At 40.0% G+C, this 22,837-nt stretch overlaps 1 protein-coding gene across 2 annotated transcripts in view; it reads left to right on the forward strand.

The window, feature by feature from the left end:
• The window catches only part of MEI4 (meiotic double-stranded break formation protein 4), a 131,664-nt gene that overhangs the window by 30,064 nt on the left and 78,763 nt on the right, over positions 1 to 22,837 (forward strand). For both annotated transcript variants that reach the window (XM_045010936.1, XM_045010937.1), the window contains exon 3: positions 2,994 to 3,562. In XM_045010936.1, coding sequence (XP_044866871.1) covers positions 2,994 to 3,562 — 569 coding nt within the window. The remainder of the gene's footprint in view (positions 1 to 2,993; positions 3,563 to 22,837) is intronic.

Consider the following 22,837-nt stretch of genomic DNA (forward strand, 5'->3'; position numbering starts at 1 on the left):
ACTCGCAGGATATGGAGTACTTGAAGATAAAGACTTAGGGCTTGGCTACACTTACAAATTTGCAGCGCTGCAGCAGGGTGTGAAAACACACCCTCTGCAGCGCTGCAAATTGCGGCGCTACAAAGCGCCAGTGTAGTCAAAGCCCCAGCGCTGGGAGCCGCGCTCCCAGCGCTGTCCGTTATTCCCCACAGGGAAGTGGAGTACGGACAGCGCTGGGAGAGTTTTCTCCCAGCGCTGGTGCTTTGATTACACCTAGCGCTTCAAAGCGCTGCCGCGGCAGCGCGGCCGCGGCAGCGCTTTGAAATGCAAGTGTAGCCAAAGCCAGAGTCCTTGAACTTGTTTCAAAATTCTGTGGGAAACCAGTGCAGAGAGTAGAGGGCAGATGGATGTGTTTGCAGTAGCCTGTCTTGCTGAGCAGACATTCTGCAGTGTTTTGAAGTAGCTGGAGTTTCCTAGATGCTGATGGCATCATGCCCAGGTATATTGCATTTCTATAATCCAGTTGAGAGATGACAAAGGTATGAATAACTGAGACCAGGTTTTCATCTGCCAGAATGGGACAGAGTTTCCTGAATTGCCCAATTGTGGGTGTATCTGCAACTAATGGAGACTGCACGGTGGCTGAAATCTCCTCAGAATATTTTCCTCTGCCTCCTGGCATCACCACTGTCTTGCTCGGGTTCATCATCAGCCAGCTGTTCTTCATCCAGGAGCTGAGCTCATCTAATCACTGAGGCCATCGTGGTGGTAATGGTGTGGTCATATGTGGTGAAGGATAGGTAGAGCTGTGTATCATCTGCATGTTGCTGGCTCTTGAATCTGTAGCATCTGACTAGTTCACCCAGTGGTTCCATCTATATGTTGAAAAGGACTGGAAAGAGAACTGATCTTTGTGGTACTCCACAAGTAAGAGGTCTAGTGGTGGAGGTGCAGTTTCCCATCACTACTTGTTACGTGCATCCATCCAGAAAGGACTCAACCCATTTTAGCACATTATCCAGGACCCCTGCCCTCTCTCTCATGTGAGACACATCATGGAGGATATGTCCATCAGTGGCTATTAGCCAGGATGGGTAGTGATGATGTCACTAGCTTCTGTTTGCCAGAAGCTGGGAATGGGTGACGGGATGGATTGCTTGATGATTACCTCTTCATTCCCTCTTAGGCACCTGGCATTGGCCACTGGCAGAAGACAGGATACTTTGGTCTGACCCAATATGGCCATTCTTATGTTCTTGAGACAGCATAATATCATGGTCATCAGTGTCCAGTGTTGCAGAGGGGTCCAGGAGGATGAGGATGGATGTCTGTCTTTTATCCATTGACAGGAGGAGATCATGCATCAGTGCCACTAAGGTGGTTTTGGTTCTGTGTCCTGGCCTGAAAACAGATTAAGATGTGTATAGAATGTTCACTTCAGTTAGAAGAGCTTGATGTAGCCATTTGCTATCTTCTTTACAATCTTGCTCAGGAATGGGAGGTTTGACATTGGGCAGTAGTTGGCTAGGACTGATGTACCCAGGGCATTTTTCTTCAGTGGTGATTAGGCTATTGTGTGTTTGAAAGAGGAAAGGAAAATTCCTGCTCTGGATGAGGTTGTTGGCTATTTGAGGCCTGGTCTACACTTAAAAATTAGGTAGACATAGCTAATAGACATACCCCTGACTGACTTAGCTTTGCTGACTGAACCCCCCAGTAAGATGCAGATATGTTGATGGACGAATGCTTCCTTCAGTATAGCTACTGTTGCTCAAGAAGGTGGTGTTCCTACCCCAGTGGGAAAAACCATTATGTCAATGTGGGCTGTATTTACTCTGTGGGATTATGCCAGCATTGCTGTGGAGATTTAGCTATGCCAGTATAGTCTCTGTAGTGTAGACATACCCTCAGTTAGTTGTTCCTGACTCTTGTTCTAGTGCATGAGATATTAAGTACATGACATCAGAGACTAGTACTGTAGAGTGTTTTTTAAATGCAGAAAGTAAAGTGGAAAAAACCCTGAGAAATGTTCTGCTCTAATCTTTTTTTCAGTTCTCGTATTTAGGTGTTATTATAACAACTGTAGATAACACATTTCCGTCCAAAATGTTCTTTGACTTTTTCCCCCCCCCAAATTGAATGTTTCTCTTTAAAGGTTAATTGTGATCAGTTTACACATTTTTAACCAGTTGAATCTAGATTAGCTTCTAAATTGTTTAGGAACATATTATTTAAAGCATGTTAACACATTCTAGAATGGTACGGTAATGCAAATAAAAAGTAATAGTAATCCATTTTCCAGGCATAGACAAAATCCAAGAATTTTTTTTTCCTAACAGCACCCATAATGTGATACTTGCATAGACTCATATTCGTAAGCTGTCCTCCCTTGCGTAGTGCGGAAGAGAGTAGAAGAACATTCATGTGTTTTCCCATGCAAAGCATAATTTGATTTGCTTGAATGACAAAGTAAATAGGTCACTTTCAGGGATATTTGACAACGAAAAAATTGGAATGAGATTACTTAGTAGATACAATTATGTTAACTAACTTTAAAATTTACAAAAATACTATTCTTTAAGCGGAAAGAGTAGTGAAAAAGGTAGTGGGAGATGGGGAATGGCATACAGTTCGTTCCTTTGGAACTGATAGTAGCGTAAGTCCTATTGTATAACCAATTAAACTTAGTATATGAAGTCTTTGAACCATCAGAATATTTAAAATTAGATTAAAACTGTTACTCCTAAAATGCTCAAAGGATTTTATCAGAGATACAGGTTGGGCTGTCTATTTAAGGCAGAATCTCAATAAGCATTGTTTTCAGAGATTTCTAACTTTATTAAAATGTGTTTTAAATTCCATTAGTATTAAAATTGATGGCTGGAAAACAACCTATACTGTATTATTCATTTTTTGCATTTAAGATTTATGTTAAAAACACTGGATTAGATATAGTATATTCTTTGTGAAAGTGTCTCAGAAATATAAATATAACTTTCATGTTTTTATTTCAGGAAACCCAGATGCCTTTACTGAAATTCTGCTGGATCAAGAACATATAAACCCTACAATAAATTGCTCAAGTCAGCTAGAAGATTCTGGGTGTGATGTATCTAGTGACTGTGTATATGATACTGTAGACACATCCCATAACTTTGGGCACTCTGAGCATAGTTGTAACACTTCATCTTGTACATTTAATTCTGAAGTACTTCCCATATTGAATACCCATTGTACTAGCAAGGAAAAAACTCTGGCTGCTCACATGCAGTTCTTGCAACATCTACTTGAACTAAGAAAACTGACTGAAGCAGGAGGTCTGAAAACAGTCTTTACAAAGCTTGAAAGTGACTGCTCCACAATATCAGATTCTGTTTCTCGATTGCTTGATGGCCTGCTTACTTTTTTCAAGAATCCTAAATTTCCTGTCTCAAATTTTCTGACAGAAGGAGTTTCTGTTTTGATCAATTTAATAACTGATGCTAATTTATCTAATCATGTTCTGAAAATGTGTTTTGAGAAGCTAGAAGAATTTAAGAAAAACCTAGTTCAGGTTATTTTAAGCAACAGCAATATCAATAGGGTAAGTGAAATAACTTCCAACCTCACTATCTACGTTCGCATGAAATCCAAATATACAGTTTACATTAATAGTATTGTTAGTTAGAAATAAAATATTATGCCTCCTTGGAACTTTCAACAGAGACTAAGAAAAAGTAAATATGTAAAAAAGAGAGCAGGTTGTAGCACGTCTTGTTGTTATTGCTTAAGAATAGGATTTCAGTGAACATCAGCATTTGAAAATCTTTTATTTGAATGTATGCAAAGTTCTCCTCCAGCCCCAAATTTAGGGTTTATCCTCCAACTAGCTGGTTATATGCAGATCAAAACAAATTTGCGGAAACCAGAATAAATACTGTTTTTTTGCTTTGTTACATGAGGCGATTGTATAGTTTGACACAAGCTACTAAATATATCTAATGATTTTTTTTTCTTTTGCCTGCATTAAATATGTGGGGCCAGATCCTCAGCTGGTGTAAATCTGCATACTTGCATTGAAGTCTGTGGAATTATACTGACTCACATTATCTGGGGATCCACTCTCCTGAAGCTTGAAAATAATATTTAAAAATAAAACACAGGAATTAAGGAAGGAACATAGGAATTGAATGCCCACTATTATGAGAATAAAGAGGAGTGCATACTTTACCTTTTGTATACCATACATCATTTTATATTTTCTATCATGCTATTTTTGATTAGTTGTCTCTGTTACCTCAGAATTTGACATTCTTGCGTGTACCTCAGAACTTGACAGTACTGCTCTCAGCCATTTTGTATGTTTAACCACTACCAGCTAAAAACCAAATACCACAGAGTGAAAAATAATCTTGTCTTTGTAAGACAAGGTCAAACAGCTGCATACTTTCAGTTTGCTAATGAAAATATTTTTGTTAATTTTGTTTTATTTTTTATTTTAAAAATAAATAACCTTAATTTTAAATACTCCTAACATTATTATTATAACTAAAATGCTAAAACATTTTAAATAATAAATATATTCAATATAAACCAATACAATTACATACTAAAATCACTATAATATATATATAGTGTATATATCTATATAGTGTAATATATATATATAGTTAATATTAATATTTTGTATTAATATTAACTATAAAAATAAACAATTTGCTTTAAAAAGTCCAAAAAAGCATTTCTTCAAGCAAAAAGCTAACATCTAAATTCCCCATCAGCTAAACTAAAAAAAAGCCTCTAAAAGCCTGGCTAATAATCACTCAAAACCATCTCAAACTATAAATAACTATATCTAAAATATCCTAAACCTATTGCATGTCTGTGTGTATGTGTGTATATAATGCTTAAAATCTAATAAATAGCTTCAAAACATTTTGCCAGACAAAAGACATTATATGCGGTTTGACTCACAGCTGTGGCTAGGTAAGTGAATATCCTCTGGTCCCAGAGCCCTGGTAAGGGTGTGGGCCAACAACACCCCCACTCCTAGGCCTGCAGAATCCTCCCCGTGCAAGCTTTGTGGGTTTGGGCTCAGCATGGGAACCAGGCAGAGCTGGCAAGCGGCAGCACATAGGAAGTGACACTGTGCTGCATCCTTCCCCAGCACCGATGGGGATGTGTCTGCTAGTCTCTGAGCAGCAGATCACACAAATGCCTGTTCCAGTTAGTCACTGAATGTGCCGCCCCTTCCTCCCACTCCCAGAGTGCTGAGGAGGCCAGTCGTCTCATAAGGGAACCAATCTGCCTGGTTGCATGGTACACTCGGAACACACAATGCAGAGGCACTGGACCTCTAGATCACTGCACAGCTGGAGACAGCCATAGGCTTCTGGGGCTACAGCTGATTGTGGGAGGCGTGGAGAGGGAGAGGGGAGGCGCTGATCTGCGGGGCCCACCGGCAGGCACTGATGGTGGTGAAGGCTTTTATAACAGAACATTGCGCAACTCTAATAGAACAAAAAGAACAGGAGTACTTGTGGCACCTTAGAGACTAACAAATGTATTTCAGCATGAGCTTTCGTGAGCTACAGCTCACTTCTTCGGATGCAGTAGCTCTCGAAAGCTCATGCTGAAATAAATTTGTTAGTCTCTAAGGTGCCACAAGTACTCCTGTTCTTTTTGCGGATACAGACTAACATGGCTGCTACTCTGAAACCTCTAATAGAACAGCTACTTAATAATGAAACAACTTTAACTGGGACGACTTTAAGTGAGGAGTTACTGTACACTGAGCCTTTCCTAAAGCAGGTGACTTCTCTTTTCTTTGCTCCTGGTCCCTCCACTCTTGTCTCTTGATGCAGAGCGAAGTACTTGGAACATTATACTTCTGAGCAGCGGAGCCAACAGCAAAGATAATGAGGTTAGTTTAAAGAGATGGGAGAAGAGCAGATGTCGAGTGGTTTTCAAGGGCTTCTTGAGGATCGATTGTATCTAGAGTTTCCCTATTTGGAGGTGGGTGGGTGAGGAGAACAAGTGGACTTTTATAGAAAAAAAACCTGAAAATATGATACATCACAATAGCACACCAAAAAACCAAAAACAATCTGTGGAAACTAGGTAGAGTTTATGAATAGAATCAGGAGGATATGGGAGGGAATCCAGGAAGAGGGATTCATTGTTGGGATGGGGAGGAAGAAGAGAGAAGGAACTATGGCTTGGGTGAAAGGTGGCGTTAGCGTATTTTATATAGGAAGAAAGCTGGGTGTGGGATTGGAAGCAGTTGTTTCCCATTGGGCAAACCCAGATAGAAGCCTCGTGAGTTCCAAGTCAGATTCATCTCTACTATTTAACTACTGGTACGTTGAAATAGGCAACTTTTTTTGCCAAATTACAAATGATATACGCTCTACAGTATATTAATAGAACTCATTACTGCATTCAAATAGTTTGAGTGAACATCTGTTTAAACATATATTAATAAGTTATCCATGCTGTAGTAATTGCTAAGTTTCTGAAAAACTATTTAAATTGATATAGTTAATACCAGCAATGATGTTTTAGTGATACTTTAAGTAGAAAAAAATGAAACAGTTTATTTTTAGTTCCAGTTTCAGCTTCAGCGTTGAAAGAAAAAATAAGTAGGATGGAGTGTAGAATTTTTAATAGAAGTTGTATGACTAATATGTCTTTTATCTAATATCACCCAGGGACATTTTTGCTTAGTTTTTAATGATTGCTATTTACCCAAACAGTGATTGAAATATGGAGGATATTGATTTAAAACAAGATAGCAAGTGTGTGGCAAACTGGCAGCTGGTGAAAATTCATATCACTTAAACACCTTCAGAATAAAGTAGAATTTTTTTTTAATGTCTAATCTTAATGTTCGTGAGGATGACTTTGAAAACGCGAACCCAGTACAAACCAGTGCAGTATTCTCTGTTTGACGTTGCAGACAGCCTGAAATAATAGTTGTAAAAGGTGTGAACTTTCCATTAATTTCAACAGAGAATAACTGAAACCTAGCGATGAGTGATGGCAATTTAGAGTAAAACTTAGGTATTTCACTGATGATCCTGTTAGTAGAAGTATCAAGCCATTCTTATTCAAGTGCTAGTCCCTACATGTAATCTACTGTGGGTATGAATGTACTCCATGCACCCAGAGTGCCACAGAATCCAAAGACCTGCTTCAGAAATTTGGTCCATCTGGCTGTGGATTATATTAATTGTAACTGCTTAGAGCACCAAAGGATCTCAGCAGTTTACAAATACTGACTTAAATACTTTAAAAAATTGTTGCGAGGTGGGGAAGAAATATCTCCATAGCATAGATAGGGAGAAAAAAATGAGGCAGAGATGTTTGATGTAACTTACAAGAATCCCATTGCTTGAGTTATTCATCACTAGGTTGGACAAAGCACTAGAAAAAATATACTGTAGGAACCGATAAGACCGCTTATTCAAGTTAGGCACTTCAATTACAAAATTTTTGGTCTGAAATTCTAAATTCACATTTAAACAAAAAATTGCTTGTTCTTCAGGATGAGGGAGTTAGAATTAAGGAAAATGCTTCTAATTTTAAAATATAAAACCCCTTTGTCTTGTAAAACTCTAAAATAAAAGAAGACTAAAATACAGTAGCTACTTCCATTTCCTTTTTCTTCGGCAAATAGTTCATAGGTGCATAATTTTCAGAGACATGCACAGATTCTTTTGAAGGTGTCCTATAGATCAATTCCAGAGTATCCATGTAACTGTAAAGTTGGAAATCTGAAGTGTTACTTTGTCTTTTTCCACCAAAGGTGTTTACAGATTCCTTAAAATCTGTTTGGATTGGCATTAGTCTCCTCTAGGTAAACTTCTTAAGTCTTTGTGTCCTCCCTGACCTTCTCAGTGATTACAGTCTATGGTGAGTTGTGCTTCAAAGGCTTAGCTTGCCTTCTGGTTTGAAGGCAGTTGTGGTGTTTGTTTAATTTTGTTTGGTGGTGTTTTTATTTCTTCCATTTTAAGACAAGGGACAGTATCCCACAAAACTGTAGGAAGTTTTCAAAATTGAATAATTCTGATCCATGCAATTCATTTTCAGGATTATATCCAGTAGTTCCAGTAGGCTTTTATTAGCTACATCATCTACTATGCTTTGGTAGTAGTCGATTATAGAACAGTACATAATTACAAAAGAAGCTCTGTATCTGCTTTCCTTTTATGTCTCCTCATAATTAGAATTGAAAATAGCAGATGTCATTCAAAAACAACAATGAAAGTCCAACATCATAAACAAATCCTTTTTTGAACATACACTAGACATAAACTGAGGATTTTACCATTTAACTATTGGGTGCCTTGGACAGTTCTGAACCATGACAATAATTGAACAATAATTTATCTTACAATGGAACTTACTGTTTCCAAATTATTGTTGAAGGAAGAAACTCACTCCCATGCCACAAGTCTGTCACATCCGTTACTTCAGTGATGGCATGAATTGTTAATAATTATGGGAATTCCCTGGTGCTTGGAATCAGACTTTTTTTTCCAACTATGTGAAGTCCACTGTCCATAATAGATGTACTGGCAACACTGAATTCACCTTTTTAAATAAGCATGATTGATAGGGCACTTAAAATAGTACTTAAACAAAGCTAACTCAGAAATCCATTGAGGAATAACAGAAGACACGTGGTGAAGTATATCACCATGCTGTGTTGAATAAATGTTTTTTTTGTTTTTTGTTTTTTGGAGGCTGATGGTAGCTGCAAGATTGTAGGTGGGGGAGACAGTCCAAAGAAGTACCAGAATGCCACTCACTCCCTTCATTGTTCCTATGAATAAGATCTGCAATACCTATTTCCCCTCCCTTAGAATCCATAAGTAAGGTCCAAATAGCCTGGCTCTATTGATCTGCAGGACCTGCTGTAAGATGTATTTATTGATTCCACACATTGGTAGGGGAAATTGTTTGACTGTGCCTGAGGTTTTTATGAAAGCAGAGTTTTGCAGGAGTTTTGGAGTTGAGCCGTGTAGGTTGTATAGTTAAATATTTATTATTTATCTTGTTTCTATAATTTGTTGAACACAGAGTCTCAGGTGCCGTCTTAAACTTATTATAAATTCTCTGCACATGGCAAAATAATTCACCTTTTCTCTACACTGTCTAGAGGATTTATTGTTTCATCAGGATGTTCAGAAATTTTGGAAAGATGGATTGTCATGGGGCCCTGCTGTCCTTAGGTTTTTAAATTAGGAAGCCTTCTATATTAATGGGTGACTTGGCTTGTAGGTCTAGAGTTTATCAGGAAAGAATGTCCATAAAATCCAACATACAGTTCTTCATTTTCAGAGTTGCTGTAAATCGTGTTTTTGGTTTTAACGTCACCTATCTTCTAGCTTGCTACATTTTTGTTAAAGTTCTTCCTCCCTGCAAAGAAGGAATGTAAGAAATAGTTTTTCCTTATAACACCGTTGTCTTCTCCAGTGCTTTGTTCCACATATCTTTGTTGGTTTGAAGAGAGATGACAATCTCTTTAAAATCAGACAGTGATAGTCATCTCTTTTAACCCCCTGTTATTTGAAGAGGAGAATTTTTGCTCTCAGGAGCTTTACCTCAGGAAGGCTGAACAAATGTGCTATTTATTGTTTTGCTAAGTAATTTTGGGTTTGGGGAAAAATCGGAAACTTTTCAAGTTGGGGAAACGTTTGATCCCCACCTGCAGAATGGGTTACCTAGTTATCTTTTGCAACTGTCCAGCAAAAATTGTTTCTAAATATATAATGTTTCATGAGACAACAGTAGAGATTCATTTTATGTAAGTGTGAGTCATGAATTTCAATTGTAGAGTGTGTGGCACATTCATAAAATCCAACAGGTGCTTTTTACCAATAAGTTATGGGGAAATATCTCATATGTAGACTATATGTCACAGCAACAGAATAATCTCAGGATAAGGTAAAGACTATTATGGATTTTACAAAAGCAGCAAAGAGTTCTGTGGCACCTTATAGACTAACAAACGTATTGGAGCATGAGCTTTCGTGGGTGAATACCCACTTTGTTGGATGCATGTAGTGGAAATGCATGCATCCAATGAAGTGGGTATTCACACACGAAAGCTCATGCACCAATATGTTTGTTAGTCTATAAGGTGCCACAGAACTCTTTGCCTCTTTTACAGATCCAGACTAACACGGCTAACCCTCTGGTGGATTTTACAGTGAGTCAGCTAGTAGAATCTCTTTCCTAAATTTGCAAAATGCTTGCTAGAGTGCTATAAAAGAAGGTTAAAACCTATATGTAATTATGTCAGAAAGCTTCTCCAAAAAAAGTTTTGTAGTATTCTATAAAAGCATGAATCAATATTTCAAAATAAGTATGGGGGTAAACGTTATCAAGAAAATATTATGAAATGTGAACAAGCAACATAAATGGAACTCAAAAGTGAATTCTATATTATTCATCACATTTTAATTCTAGATAATGTAAATTAAGACCATAGGAAAATGTAATAAAAGTATTGTCTTAACTATCTTTTCTGCTTAGCTTTAAAGTAGATGGGCTTTATGCAATATTTTAATACAATCTAGCATGTGATTGATAATGGATTTAACAGGAATGCAGATACAAGAATTGCAAGCATGGGATTAATGTCTTTATAACTAAAGGGCTTGACAACAGGATAGCCTGCATACTTTGGGAAACATCATTATGTTGAAATATAGCATAATGAAAAACACAAACAATATTGGATAACTCAAGAACAGGCAACTAAATTATGAAGTGTGTGTGTGTGTGTGTGTGTTTATATTATAAAAATACACCTTAAAATAGTCAAAAACAGTGCCTGAAAAATCAGGAATCTGTGTCATGTTCAGGTATAATTATATGCATCACCAAGGATTAAGATTTTCAAATAAAGAGAAATCATAATCTTATATAGATAGCTTTATTATGTTACACAATAACTAAACTTGCTGTAGGTGACACTAAATTTTTGTATACAATTGTAACCTGCTGTCTGTGTTGTCAGCAGTCACATTGACATTACCTGACTCATCAATGTACAGGAGCCTCCCGATTCAGGGACAGATAATATTTAAAAATAGATTAAGGTTATCCTGTTTCTCCAGTTCCTTTCAAGTACAGTAGAACTTTAGAGTTACGAACACCAGAGTTACAAACTGACTGGTCAACCACACACCTCATTTGGTACAGGAAGTACACAATCAGGCAGCAGCAGAGATCAAAAAAAAACCAAACAAAAAAAAAAAACAAATACAGTACAATACTGTGTGAAACACGAACTAGTAAAAAGATACAGGGAACGTTTAAAAAAAAAAGATTTGACAAGGTAAGGAAACTTTCTGTGCTTGCTTCATTTAAATTAAGATGGTTAAAAGCAGCGTTTTTCTCATAGTAAAGTTTCAAAGCTGTATTAAATCAATGTTAAATTGTAAACTTTTGAAAGAACCATAACATTTTGTTCAGCATTACGAACATTTCAGACTTACGGACCACCTCCGTTCCCAAGGTATTTGTAACTCTAAGGTTCTACTGTATACAGCTAGTGGGCTTCAGTTCTTCTTTGAGTGATGGTCTCCACTGTGGGGTTATGCATGCACACCATGCATGTGGAGCTGGAGGATTTGAAAATCATGTATGTTAGTCTGTGCTTGCACCCTGGCTAACCTTGTGCCACTGACCGATGGGATAAACAGCGGAGCAGACTGACTACCTCTCCAGTTTCTTCTCACTGTTGTCCAGGTTGGAACAGGCTTTGTCTTCATCTCTTAAGATAAGATATAGCTTTGTAAATAGTTTTAGCATTTTATACAGTTTATAGTTTTAGTGTTTTCATAGTTTTAGTATTAGATTAATCTTTGGGGGAACAGTCCCCCATACCTTTTGTGGGTACTGGATGATGCCCTGCACTCCGGGCTTCAAACTCTGTGTTTCTTGCCCATGATCCTTCTTGGTCAGCGATGACCACCAATGCTGCCTACACTGCCTCAGAGAAGCTCACTTTGTAGTGAGGTGCAGTATCTGCTGCTCATTCCCCAGCTGTACTCAAGAAGGGCTGGAACTCTGTCTCCAAAACCACCTCATGGACAAAGCTATGAGACTTTAATTGGACCCAGGCCCTCCTCCCCTATACATTGGCCTGACGCAGGAAGGAATGAGCCTCCTGCTGCTAAGTCTGACACTGGTGCCAGAGAATCGATTCCCATAGACTTCCTGGTGGGATTTTTTCTCCAGAAGCACTAGTACACATGAAACTTAGGCTATGTCTACACTACGAAATTAGGTTGAATTTATAGAAGTCGTTTTTTTAGAAATCATTTTTATACAATCGATTGTGTGTGTCCCCACACAAAATGCTCTAAGTGCATTAAGTCATCGGACTGTGTCCACAGTTCCGAGGCTAGCATCGACATCGACTTCCGGGGCATTGCACTGTGGTGCTCTTTTAGCCAACCTCGGTGAGGTCAGTCAGGGACGCCTGGGCAGACATGGAGTGACTCAGCCAGGCCATTCCCATCTTCTGCTGAGCACCCAGGAGATGATGATGGCTAGCAGTCATACTGCACCATCTTCTGCTGAGCACCCAGGAGATGATGATTGCTGGCAGTCAAACTGCACCATCTGCTGCCAGCCTAAAGATGTAAAATATAGATGGAGTGGATCAAAACAAGAAATAGACCCGATTTGTTTTGTATTCATTTGCTTCCTCCCTGGCCGGTACATCTGAGTTGAGAGCGCTGTCCCGAGCGGTCACAATGGAGCACTCTGGGATAGCTCCCAGAGGCCAATACCGTCGAATTGCGTCCACACTACCCCAAATTCAACCCGGCAAGGCCAATTTCAGCGCTAATCCCCTCGTCAGAGGTGGAGTAAAGAAATCGATTTAAAGAGCCCTTTAAGTTGAAAAAAAGGGCTTCAACATCTGGACGGGTCCAGGCTTAAATCGAGGTAACGCTGCTAAATTCGACCTAAAATCGTAGTGTAGACCAGACGTAAGTCTTACTTGAAATGCACTTGGATATTTTCGGATTAATCTCTGAGCAAGCCCAGTACCTCAAGAAGACTTAGGTTGATTCTGCTTTGAGCACGGGATTGGACTAGATGACCTCCTGAGGTCTCTTCCAACCCTAATCGTCTATGATAAGTCCCAGAGGCTTCACAAGAAAGCCCCAAAACATCATTGGTAGCGGAACATGATCCATTGATACTGTCATCCTTGGCCCCTCCTTGGGATTCATCGGCGTTGACAAAAGACTGTTCACAGCCTATCCATGGCACCGCCTTCGACAGCACCCTTTCCGGCTCCACTGGTCTGGGCACAGACAACCCCTCTTTACTCCAGGGGGAGCTGGGACTTTTGCTTCCCCACAGGATATCTCCTCATTCCTGGATCTGGATTCCTTTCCAGGGATGTCATAACACCACCCGTGGAGTCAACTGCTTGGAGAAGTTTATCGTCCATTCCTTTCTTGAAATACAACTTCCCTCCACTGGCACTGGCGGTACCGCCTCTAGAACAGGAATCATCTTTCTCCTCACTGGCAGACTGCAGTTAAGAGGAGCATAAGTTTTGTTACCTTATATATTTTCTGCCACCCAAAAGACTTAATCACTGTGAGACCAACCTCCACATTTAGCTTGGGGCTGCTGGCACCCTATGCCATGTGGGCCTCTGCGTCCCCCTTTGACCCTTCCTGCTTGCCATATTGGGGGCCCTGAAACCAGAGTCAGTCAGGTCAGCTAGAGTCACCCCTCCCATTGAAAGAGGCACTCAGACTCCTCTCCTGATCCTTCCAAATAGGAAGACCTAGATGCACTGGATCTAGTGGCTTTTCTGAACTGCCATCTTCATCTCTGGATGAGGTGGTAACACCTACGTTTCCCTCTCCCACGCCATCTGTTCAGGAAGTTCCAGGATCATTTTTGTAGAATTGCTGGTGAACTTCAGATTCCTCTTGAAGAGGCTCAGGAATCCAAGCACAAACTCTTAGACATCCTCCAGGCAAAATAGCACTCCCCATTAATAAGGCTATAATGGAGCCAGCTAGGGCTGTGTGGCACAGATCAGCTATCTGTGCTCCATTATAGCCTCATGTGGACTCCGTGTTAGACTGAGGAGTGACAGAACATGTCCCTCCTCCATACCAAGGGAGTGGATTTTACTTGTCTTACTTCCTTATACCCAAAAAAAAGGGCTGATGAAGACCAATTCTCGACCTCAACCACTTCATTTTAAACTCAAGTTTTGTATGGTTATCTTGGCCTTTATAATACCATTCCTAGAAAAGAACATGGTTTATAGCTGTCAGTATGAAGGACACATACTTCCATGTCGATATTCATCCTGCTCTCAGATGCTTCCTCAGATATGTGGTGGGCTCTGATTGATTTCAGTACAGAGCACTCCCTTTTGGGATAGCAACCACCTCCAGAGTCTTCACCAAAGTATTAGCAATAGTGTCAGCTCACCCCAGATGCCTTGATCTCTCTCTTTTTCCTCTACCTAGACTATTGGCTCCTTGTTGCCATGTGACACCAGGAGGCCCATGTATCAACTCTAATGATGCTACACCTCCTTTCTTCCCTGAGGATCAGTATAAACACCAGAAAAACTGTTCTCGCACCCACACTATCTTTGGACTTTATCATGGCCACCCTGGATTCAGTCACTGCAAGAGCTTACTTGCCCACAGACAGGTTTCAGACCATGAGCTACATTATAGCCTAGATCACAAACAATCCTTGAGTACCAGTCAGGACATGCCTATCTCTCCTAGGTCATATGGCCTCATGCACTCATGTCATGCCAATTGCAAAACTCCACCTTTGTTGCCTTCAGGCGTGGCTCCAGTTGATATGTCTCTGAACCACCACCCCATGAGCCCCATGATAACAATCCCTGCCAAGATGGTTTCTTCCCTACTGTGGTGGATGTTTCCTTGCCAGATATGCATGGGTGTCCCTTTCTCCCTCACTCCTCTCCAGACAGGACCATTACCACAGACCCATTTCCTCTCAGTTGGGGAGCCCACGTGGACAGCCAGAAAACACAAGGCACCTGGATTCCCCGAGAATCCAGAATGCACATAAATATTTTAGAGTTACGAGCAGTCCGGAAGGCATGCAAAGCTTCCTTCCATTCATCGATGCTCACCATTGATACTGTCGGAGAACACCATCACCATCTTCTACATCAACAGGCAGGAGGAATGAATCCTGTTTCCCTGTGTGTGACTGCGGTCAGCTTGTGGAACTGGTGCGTCAGCAACCAACTCACACTATCTTCCCAGGAAATTAAATACACTCATGGAGTCTCTCAGCAGACCTATTGCTGTCGACCTTGAGTGAGAACTCCATGACTTGGTGCTGCACAACATCTTCAGTCTATGGGGAACCCAAACCAGAGATCTGTTCACCTCTAAAGCAAACTGAAAATGTATCGCATACTGCTCCAGAGGAGTTCTATGTCGACGCTCTCAAAGTGATGCTACACTTCTTTCTTAGTCAGATAACCTGAACTATGCATTCCCTCCATTACTGCTTCTACCATGAATTCTACACAAAATCTGGTAGGACAGGGCACTGGTTATACTGATTACTCTCTACTGGCCCCAACCATTTTGGTTCCCAAATCTTCTGTGCATGTCATGCTGAGTACCAGTCCTCCTCCTGATGTTTCCTGAGCTTCTGAGACAGCAGAACAGTAAGATAAATCAGCCTGATCTGCATTCGCTTCACCTCAGGGCTTGATTTTTGCATGGGCACCGTCCTTAGAATGCTCATGTTCTGCATACTTTCCAGCTTAGGAAGGATTCCCCAAGATGATATTACCTGGCTCAGTGGAAATGTTTTTCTTCTTGGGTACATCAAAAGAATGTTCTTCCAGAAAATGCAGATATCCCTCTCATTTTAGAATGGAAGCCGTGTTAGTACGTATCAGCAAAAACAATGAGGTGTCCTTAAGGTGCAACAAGGACTCCTCGTTGTTTTTCCTCTCATTTTCTCTAAAGATGTCAGGCCTATCCATCAGCTCCTTATAAGTCCACCTGGCAGCAGTCAGTGTGTACCATCCACTCGGTCTTCGTTCACCCACTGACTTCAAGATTTTGGAAGGGCCTAATCAGAACTTTCCTGCCTATTCACAAATCTACCCCTCAGTAGGACTTGAACCTTATTCTCTCTGCACTCACAAGACCACCCTTTGAACTCCAAGCCTCCAGCTCCATGTCTCTTCTCTCCAGGAAGGTCACATTTCATGTAGCCAATATCTCAGCCACAAGGTTGGTGAGCTTGGACCGATGATAGCAGATCCTCCTTACACTGTATTCCATAAAGATCAGGTTTCATTACACCCCAAATTCACCCTCAAGGTTGTTTCAGAAATTCACTTGAACCAATCCACTTACTTGTGTTCTTATTGGAACAGAAACTCCATGCCCTCAGTGTCCGGTGAGCCTTGGCATTTTATTTACACAGAACAAAACCAATCAGGAAGTCCCTAAGACTGTTCATTGCAATAACAGAAAGAATCAGGGGACAAGCACTCTCCACCCAGAGGATCTCCATATGGTTCTCTGGCTGCATTCTACTCTATCAACTATTGAACTTCTCCCCACCCCCATGGAGTAAGAGCTCATTCCATGAGAACATATGCCAAGGAGTTGAAGCTTAGAAGAGAAATAGCATAATATTTAAAATGACAATAGAAGAATGAGTTACAGTAAGAAGATAATGAGAAAATTAATAAAGGAAGCAGGTGGCAAGGTGGAGGCTAATAAAAGAATAATGGTAGGAAAGAACAGTTACAATGAATACCATTCCTGTAAGAATGAGAATTTTAAACGGACAACACAAGTGAATCGAAGTGAGTGAAGTGGAGAAACCAAAAAAGATGACTAGAAAAGTAAGTGTTAAAATTAGTGTTTAGGAATACCAACATAGCTAGTCATTCAGGTGCTGCGTCTCCAAGGAATTAAAGGTGTATATCAGTCAAACATACAAGTATGAACACAATCCCTTAGTTTTTGATGTAGTGCACTTGTTTTTGGATAACCGTGCAGAGTTGAAACATGAATTGTGCTAGTACTCACAGTATTTGCCTTTATGAAACTTGCTACTGGTTAATATTTCTGAGTTTCAGATACCTCTTTCTGAAAAGGAGTTATCTTAATACAGTCTGATCAAACTAATTCTAAAATGAATAATTAATATCTTGGGATTTTTCCTGTGGTAAAGAAATACCAAGAAGTCCAAAGTCCAATAATTTTTTTGCCAGTACATTTAAAAAAAAAAAAGCTGATGGATTCCTAACAGCATAAGTTTTATTGGATCCAAACTATTAATCCAGCCCTAGAACGGGCTGAACGGATTCTTGTTTCTTTTACTGTATATTTTTGTGAGTTCAGTATATTTTATATTTTTGTTACTAATAAAAGACATGTAATATTTTGAATTTTACAATATATCAATTTGAATATTTAAGGACAAATTTATTTTGCCGTTATTTCCTGACAGAACTAAAAAATGATCCATGAATAGGCCACTGAGAGATGAAATTATTTATGTTCACTGTTTGTAGATAACTTTATTATTTAGCCAATGCTGTTTGCATTTGTAGCTGTGTTGGTCCCAGAATATTAGAGAGACAAAGTGGGTGAGGTAGTATCTTTTTCTGGACCAACTTCTGTTGGTGAAAGCTTGTCTCTCTCACCAAAAGAAGTTAGTCCAATAAAAGATATACTAAGCAGCTCCTGTGGACGTTAAAAAGTCTGCAGTCAGGAAAATGTAGGGCTGGGCACAGGAATCAAGATATGGAACTGAGAGAGTGGGAAAGAAGGAGATAGCTATCTCAAGGAAGCCAGTTGTGAGTCATGCACCTAAAAGGGCTATAGCAGAGGTCGGCAACCTTTCAGAAGTGCTGTGCCGAGTCTTCATTTATTCACTCTGTTTTAAGGTTTCGCGTGCCGGTAATACATTAACGTTTTTAGAAGGTCTCTTTCTATAAGTCTATAATATATAACTAAACTATTGTTGTATGTAAAGTAAATAAGGTTTTTAAAATGTTTAAGAAGCTTCATTTAAAATTAAATTAAAATGCAGAGCCCCTGGATGGGTGGCCAGGACCTGGGCAGTGTGAGTGTCGCTGAAAATCAGCTTGCGTGCTGCCTTCGGCACCCGTGCCATAGGTTGCCTACCCCTGGGCTATAGGATCGGAGAGCTCTACACTGTGTTCACCTGGCCCTTAGGAGCTCTGAAGGTGTGCTGAGCTGAGGGTAGAGGGAAATCTCTGAGATGCTTGGATATCAGATTACAGGAGTCCCTGGGATCAGGGAGGTCAGTCAGTCTGCCTCTCAGGCTCAGCTAATGTGCTGCTTCTAGTGGCTTCCTTCTCACAATTAATCTGTATGCATAGTTCTGCAATGTTATGGTGCTTGTACAAGTCACATGGTCCATTGTTCTGTCTTTTTCTTTAGCCCCACTATTTTCTCTTTCACCCCTTTTAGAACACAGAAGTTTTTACCATGTGAGGAAAATGCCACCAAATTTTCCTGGTGTGGTTGTGATAATTATGCAGCCTTATCATGATTGGGTGTGTGCATGGAGATGGTGCTGCTTACAACCCTGTATTGGCGGGATCTGCTGCCTCTCTACCTCCACCATCTAAATGTTATACCAGCATACCCTTCTGGATGAGATGTTGCAGGCTGCTACTGGAGAAGGACAGCAGTGTCCGCATTCTGTTGTCTTTTAGGGGACTCTATATTGGAAAAAAAAATGAAGGTGGGCTGAGGTTTGGAGTTTCAGAGCTAGAGACCAACTGATATTCTTTCTGATTTTCTCAGATTTAAAGTGTTCTCTTCATCCGATGTAATACGCTGTTCTGAATTTTCAGTTTTCTTCCGATAATTTGGTCATTGTAATGTGGAAGGTGGTCTCAAACTTTTCTTTTTTAGGAGCAACATATTTATACAGGCCTTTAGTCTTAGAATGCTGGTTTTGTTGATGTAAGAGATGAGGTAAGTACTTCATGGATTATTTCTAAATCAGAAATTCCAGTTGAATTTTCACTTAATTATTGCACCGGTCGCTTGACAGATGCTTTGTGAAATACATAATGTTGCAGTTTTGCTTTGTTCTGTGCAGCCTGTGTTTTATGGTCTGTTTATATTTTCTAAAGCTTTCAATTTCAGTACTCAGCACTTTCTATTTCTTTCTTAAGTATCTACTTCCTTGATTATATCCTCTCTAATATAATCCATTTCAGCTTCCCAGCATTTTGTAGGGTCTAACTATACCTGTTTTTAACTCTGAAAAAAAGACTCCAATTTGCTTCCTATCATGCATGAAAATGTTTTTTCCTTAATAGAGAGGAGTTTATTCTCTGCTCATTTGATTTTATTTGACTGATACCCACATTTATTATTAATTCCACAGAACTATGATCCCTAAACACTGTAATGTCTATTTGTCATAAAACAGTTCCTTGACGTAATAAATGTGACATTATGAAAAATTGTTCCCGAGAAAATATTGTGTAGCGTTGAGTGGAAAGTAAATCCTTTATTCGTCTATAGATCTTCTAAACAAGTGAATACATACAAAGACATCAGTGAAGATGGTAATGTGAGTTTAGTTGTCTTAAGATGGGTGATATTATTGTAATGTTGGTGGCCTAGATCTACCTAAAAGTGGACCTGTGACTATATTTGAATATGCCTTTTTGATAATGGCAACTCATATTATATAATTAGGAATTGATGCAGTTAATAAACACAATCATCTAGCTGATTCCTTCAGATGACCACTAGGGATTATCTTCAAGGACTCACGGAGAACCCAGAGGACTGGAGATGGGGAAATGTAGTAGCTATCTTTAAAAAGGGAACAAAGACCAGTCAGCCTAACTTTGAGACCTGGAAAGATACTGGAACAAATTATAAAACAATCAGTTTATAAACTCCTAAGGGATAACAGGGCGATAAGCAGTAGCCAATATGAATTTGTTAAGAATAAATCATGCCAGGCCAACCTGAATTCCTTCTTTGACAGGGTCACTGGCCTAGTGGATAGGAGGAAGCAGTAGACATAGTCTTTTGTCTCACATGACATTATCATGAGCAAACTAGGGAAATGAGGTCTTGATAAAATTACACTAAGATGGGTACACGAGTGGTTGAAAAACCATACTTAGACTAATTATCAATGGTTCGCTGTCTTACTGGGAGGATATAGCTAGTGTGGTGCTGCAGGTGTCTATTTTGGGTCTGTTACCATTCAGTATTTCATTAATGACTTGGATAATAGTGTGGAGAGTATGCTTATAAAATTTGTGAATGACATGTTTCTGGGAGGGGTTGCAAGCACTTTGGAGGACGGTATTAGAAATCAATATGACCGTGACAAATTGAAAACATTGTTTTGAAATCAGCAAGATTAAAGTTTGATAAAGGTAAGTGTAAAGTACTGCACGTAGGGAGGAAAAATCAAATGGACAAATACAAAATGGAGACTAACTGGCTAGGAGTAGTACTGCAGAAAAGAATCTGAGGGTTATGGTGAACAAATTGAACGTGTCAACCAACATAATGCAGTTGTGAAAAAGATTAATATCCTTCTCGGGTGTGTTAACAGGAGTGTCATATGTAAGACCCGGGAAGTTATTGTTCTGCTCTGCTTGGCAATGGTGAGGCATACTGTGTCCAGTTCTGGGTGCCACACTTTAGGAAAGATGTGGACAAATTTGGAGAGAGACCAGAGGAAAGCTACAAAAATGATAAAAGGTTTAGAAAACTTGAGCAATGAGGAATTTTTTTGTTTTGTAAAAAGGGTTTGTTTTATCTTGAGAAAAGAAGACTGAGGGTGGACTTGGTAAGTCTTCAAATTTCTTATGGGCTGTTATAAAGAGGCTACAGATCAAGTATTCTCCATGGCTGCTGACAGTAGAACAAGGAGTAATCAGCTTAATGTGCAGCAAGGGAGATTTAGGTTAGATATCAGGAAAAACTTTCTAACTATAGGGATATTTAATTCCTGTAATAGGTTACCAAAGGCGTTTGTGGAATCCCTGCCATTAGTGGTTTTTAAGAACAGTTTAGACAAACACATGCTTGGGGTGGTTTAGCCCCTGCCTCAGTGCATGTTGATGAACTAGATGACCTCTCAAGATCCCTTCCAGCCCTACATTTCTGTGATTCTCTGATTGATTCTATAATTTGAAAGCTGATCTTGTAGCAATTGAAGTAAATGGGAATTTAGTAGGGCTGTCAATCAGTTTAAAAAAATCACAATTAATTGCGCTGTTAATAATAGAATACCATTTATTTAAATATTTTGGATGTACAAAAAAAACTGCATTCAAAAATAAAATGATGTAAAACTTTAGAGCCTTCAAGTCCAATCAGTTCTACTTACTGTTCAGCCAGTTGCTAAGAGAAACACGTTTGTTTACATGTAAGGGAGATAATGCTGCCTACTTCTTAATTACAGTGTCAAGTGAAAGTGAGAACAGGCACTCGCATGGCATTGTTGTAGCTGGCATCACAAGATATTTATGTGCCAGATGCGCTAAAGATTCATATGCCTCTTCATGCTTCGGCCATCGTTCCAGAAGACATGCTTCCATGCTGATGATGGGTTCTGCTCGATAACTGGCCAAAGCAGTGTCGCCTGACACATGTTCATTTTCATCATCTGAGTCAGATGCCACCTGCAGAAGATTGATTTTTCTTTTTTGGTGGTTTGGGTTCTGTAGCTTCTGTATCAAAGTGTTGCTCTTTAAGACTTCTGAAAGCATCCCTTTCTGATTTTGGAAGACACTTCAGATTCTTAAGCCTCGGGTCGAGTGCTGTAGCTATCTTCAGAAATTTCACATTGGTACCTTCTTTGCATTTTGTCAGATTTGCAGTGAAAGTGTTCTTAAAACAAACAACATGTGCTGGGTCATCATCTGAGACGGCTATAATATGAAATATATGGCAGAAAGCGGGTAAAATAGAGCAGGAGACATGCAATTTTCTCCCAGGAGTACAGTAATAAATTTAATTAACGCATTATTTTTTAGAGTGTCAACAGCATGGAAGCATGTCCTCTGGAATGGTGGCCGAAGCATGAAGCGGCATATGAATCTTTAGTGTATCTGGTACGTAAATACCTTGCGACTCCGGTTAGAACATGCCATGTGAACTCCTGTTCTCACTTTCAGTTGACATTGTAATTAAGAAGCAGGCAGTATTAGCTCCCATAAATGTAAAACAAACTTGTTTCTCTTAGCAATTGGCTGAACAGTAAGTAGGACTGAGTGGACTAGTAGGCTCTAAAGTTTTACGTTGTTTTATTTTTGAATGCAGGTTTTTTGCACATAATTCTACACTTGTAAGTTCAACTTCTATGATACAGAGATTGCACTACAGCAGAGGTTCTCAAACTGTGGTCCCTGGACTACCAGTGGTCTGCAAGCTCCATTCAAGTGGTCCACGGATAGTTCCCTCTAAGGTGCGCGCCTGGGCAGCTGCACATGTGAGAATGAAGGGCCACCCACCTAATTAGGTGGAGCCATGCAGGTGTGGCTCCACTAATTAGGTGCCTGGACCCTGGAGAAGACGCACATATAAGGTGAAGTGGTGGCCTTGGGGGGAATAGCGGGAGTGGGGTAAGAAAAGGGGGTGGGGAGAATTTGGGACGTACAGGGTTGCAGCGGCCAGAGAAAGAGGAGACTTTTCCCAGCTCCAGGGCCGCGGCTCCTGGGGAGAGATGGCTCTCCTTCCCAGCCTCAGATCTTTGGCTGCACTGATGGGTGAGAGACCCTCCTCCTTCCTAGCCCCAGCTTGGGGGCTGCTGCGGTGGGGGAGAGAGGGCACAT

This window comes from Mauremys mutica, chromosome 3 (assembly GCF_020497125.1).
Source record: "Mauremys mutica isolate MM-2020 ecotype Southern chromosome 3, ASM2049712v1, whole genome shotgun sequence".
Taxonomy (NCBI): domain Eukaryota; kingdom Metazoa; phylum Chordata; order Testudines; family Geoemydidae; genus Mauremys; species Mauremys mutica.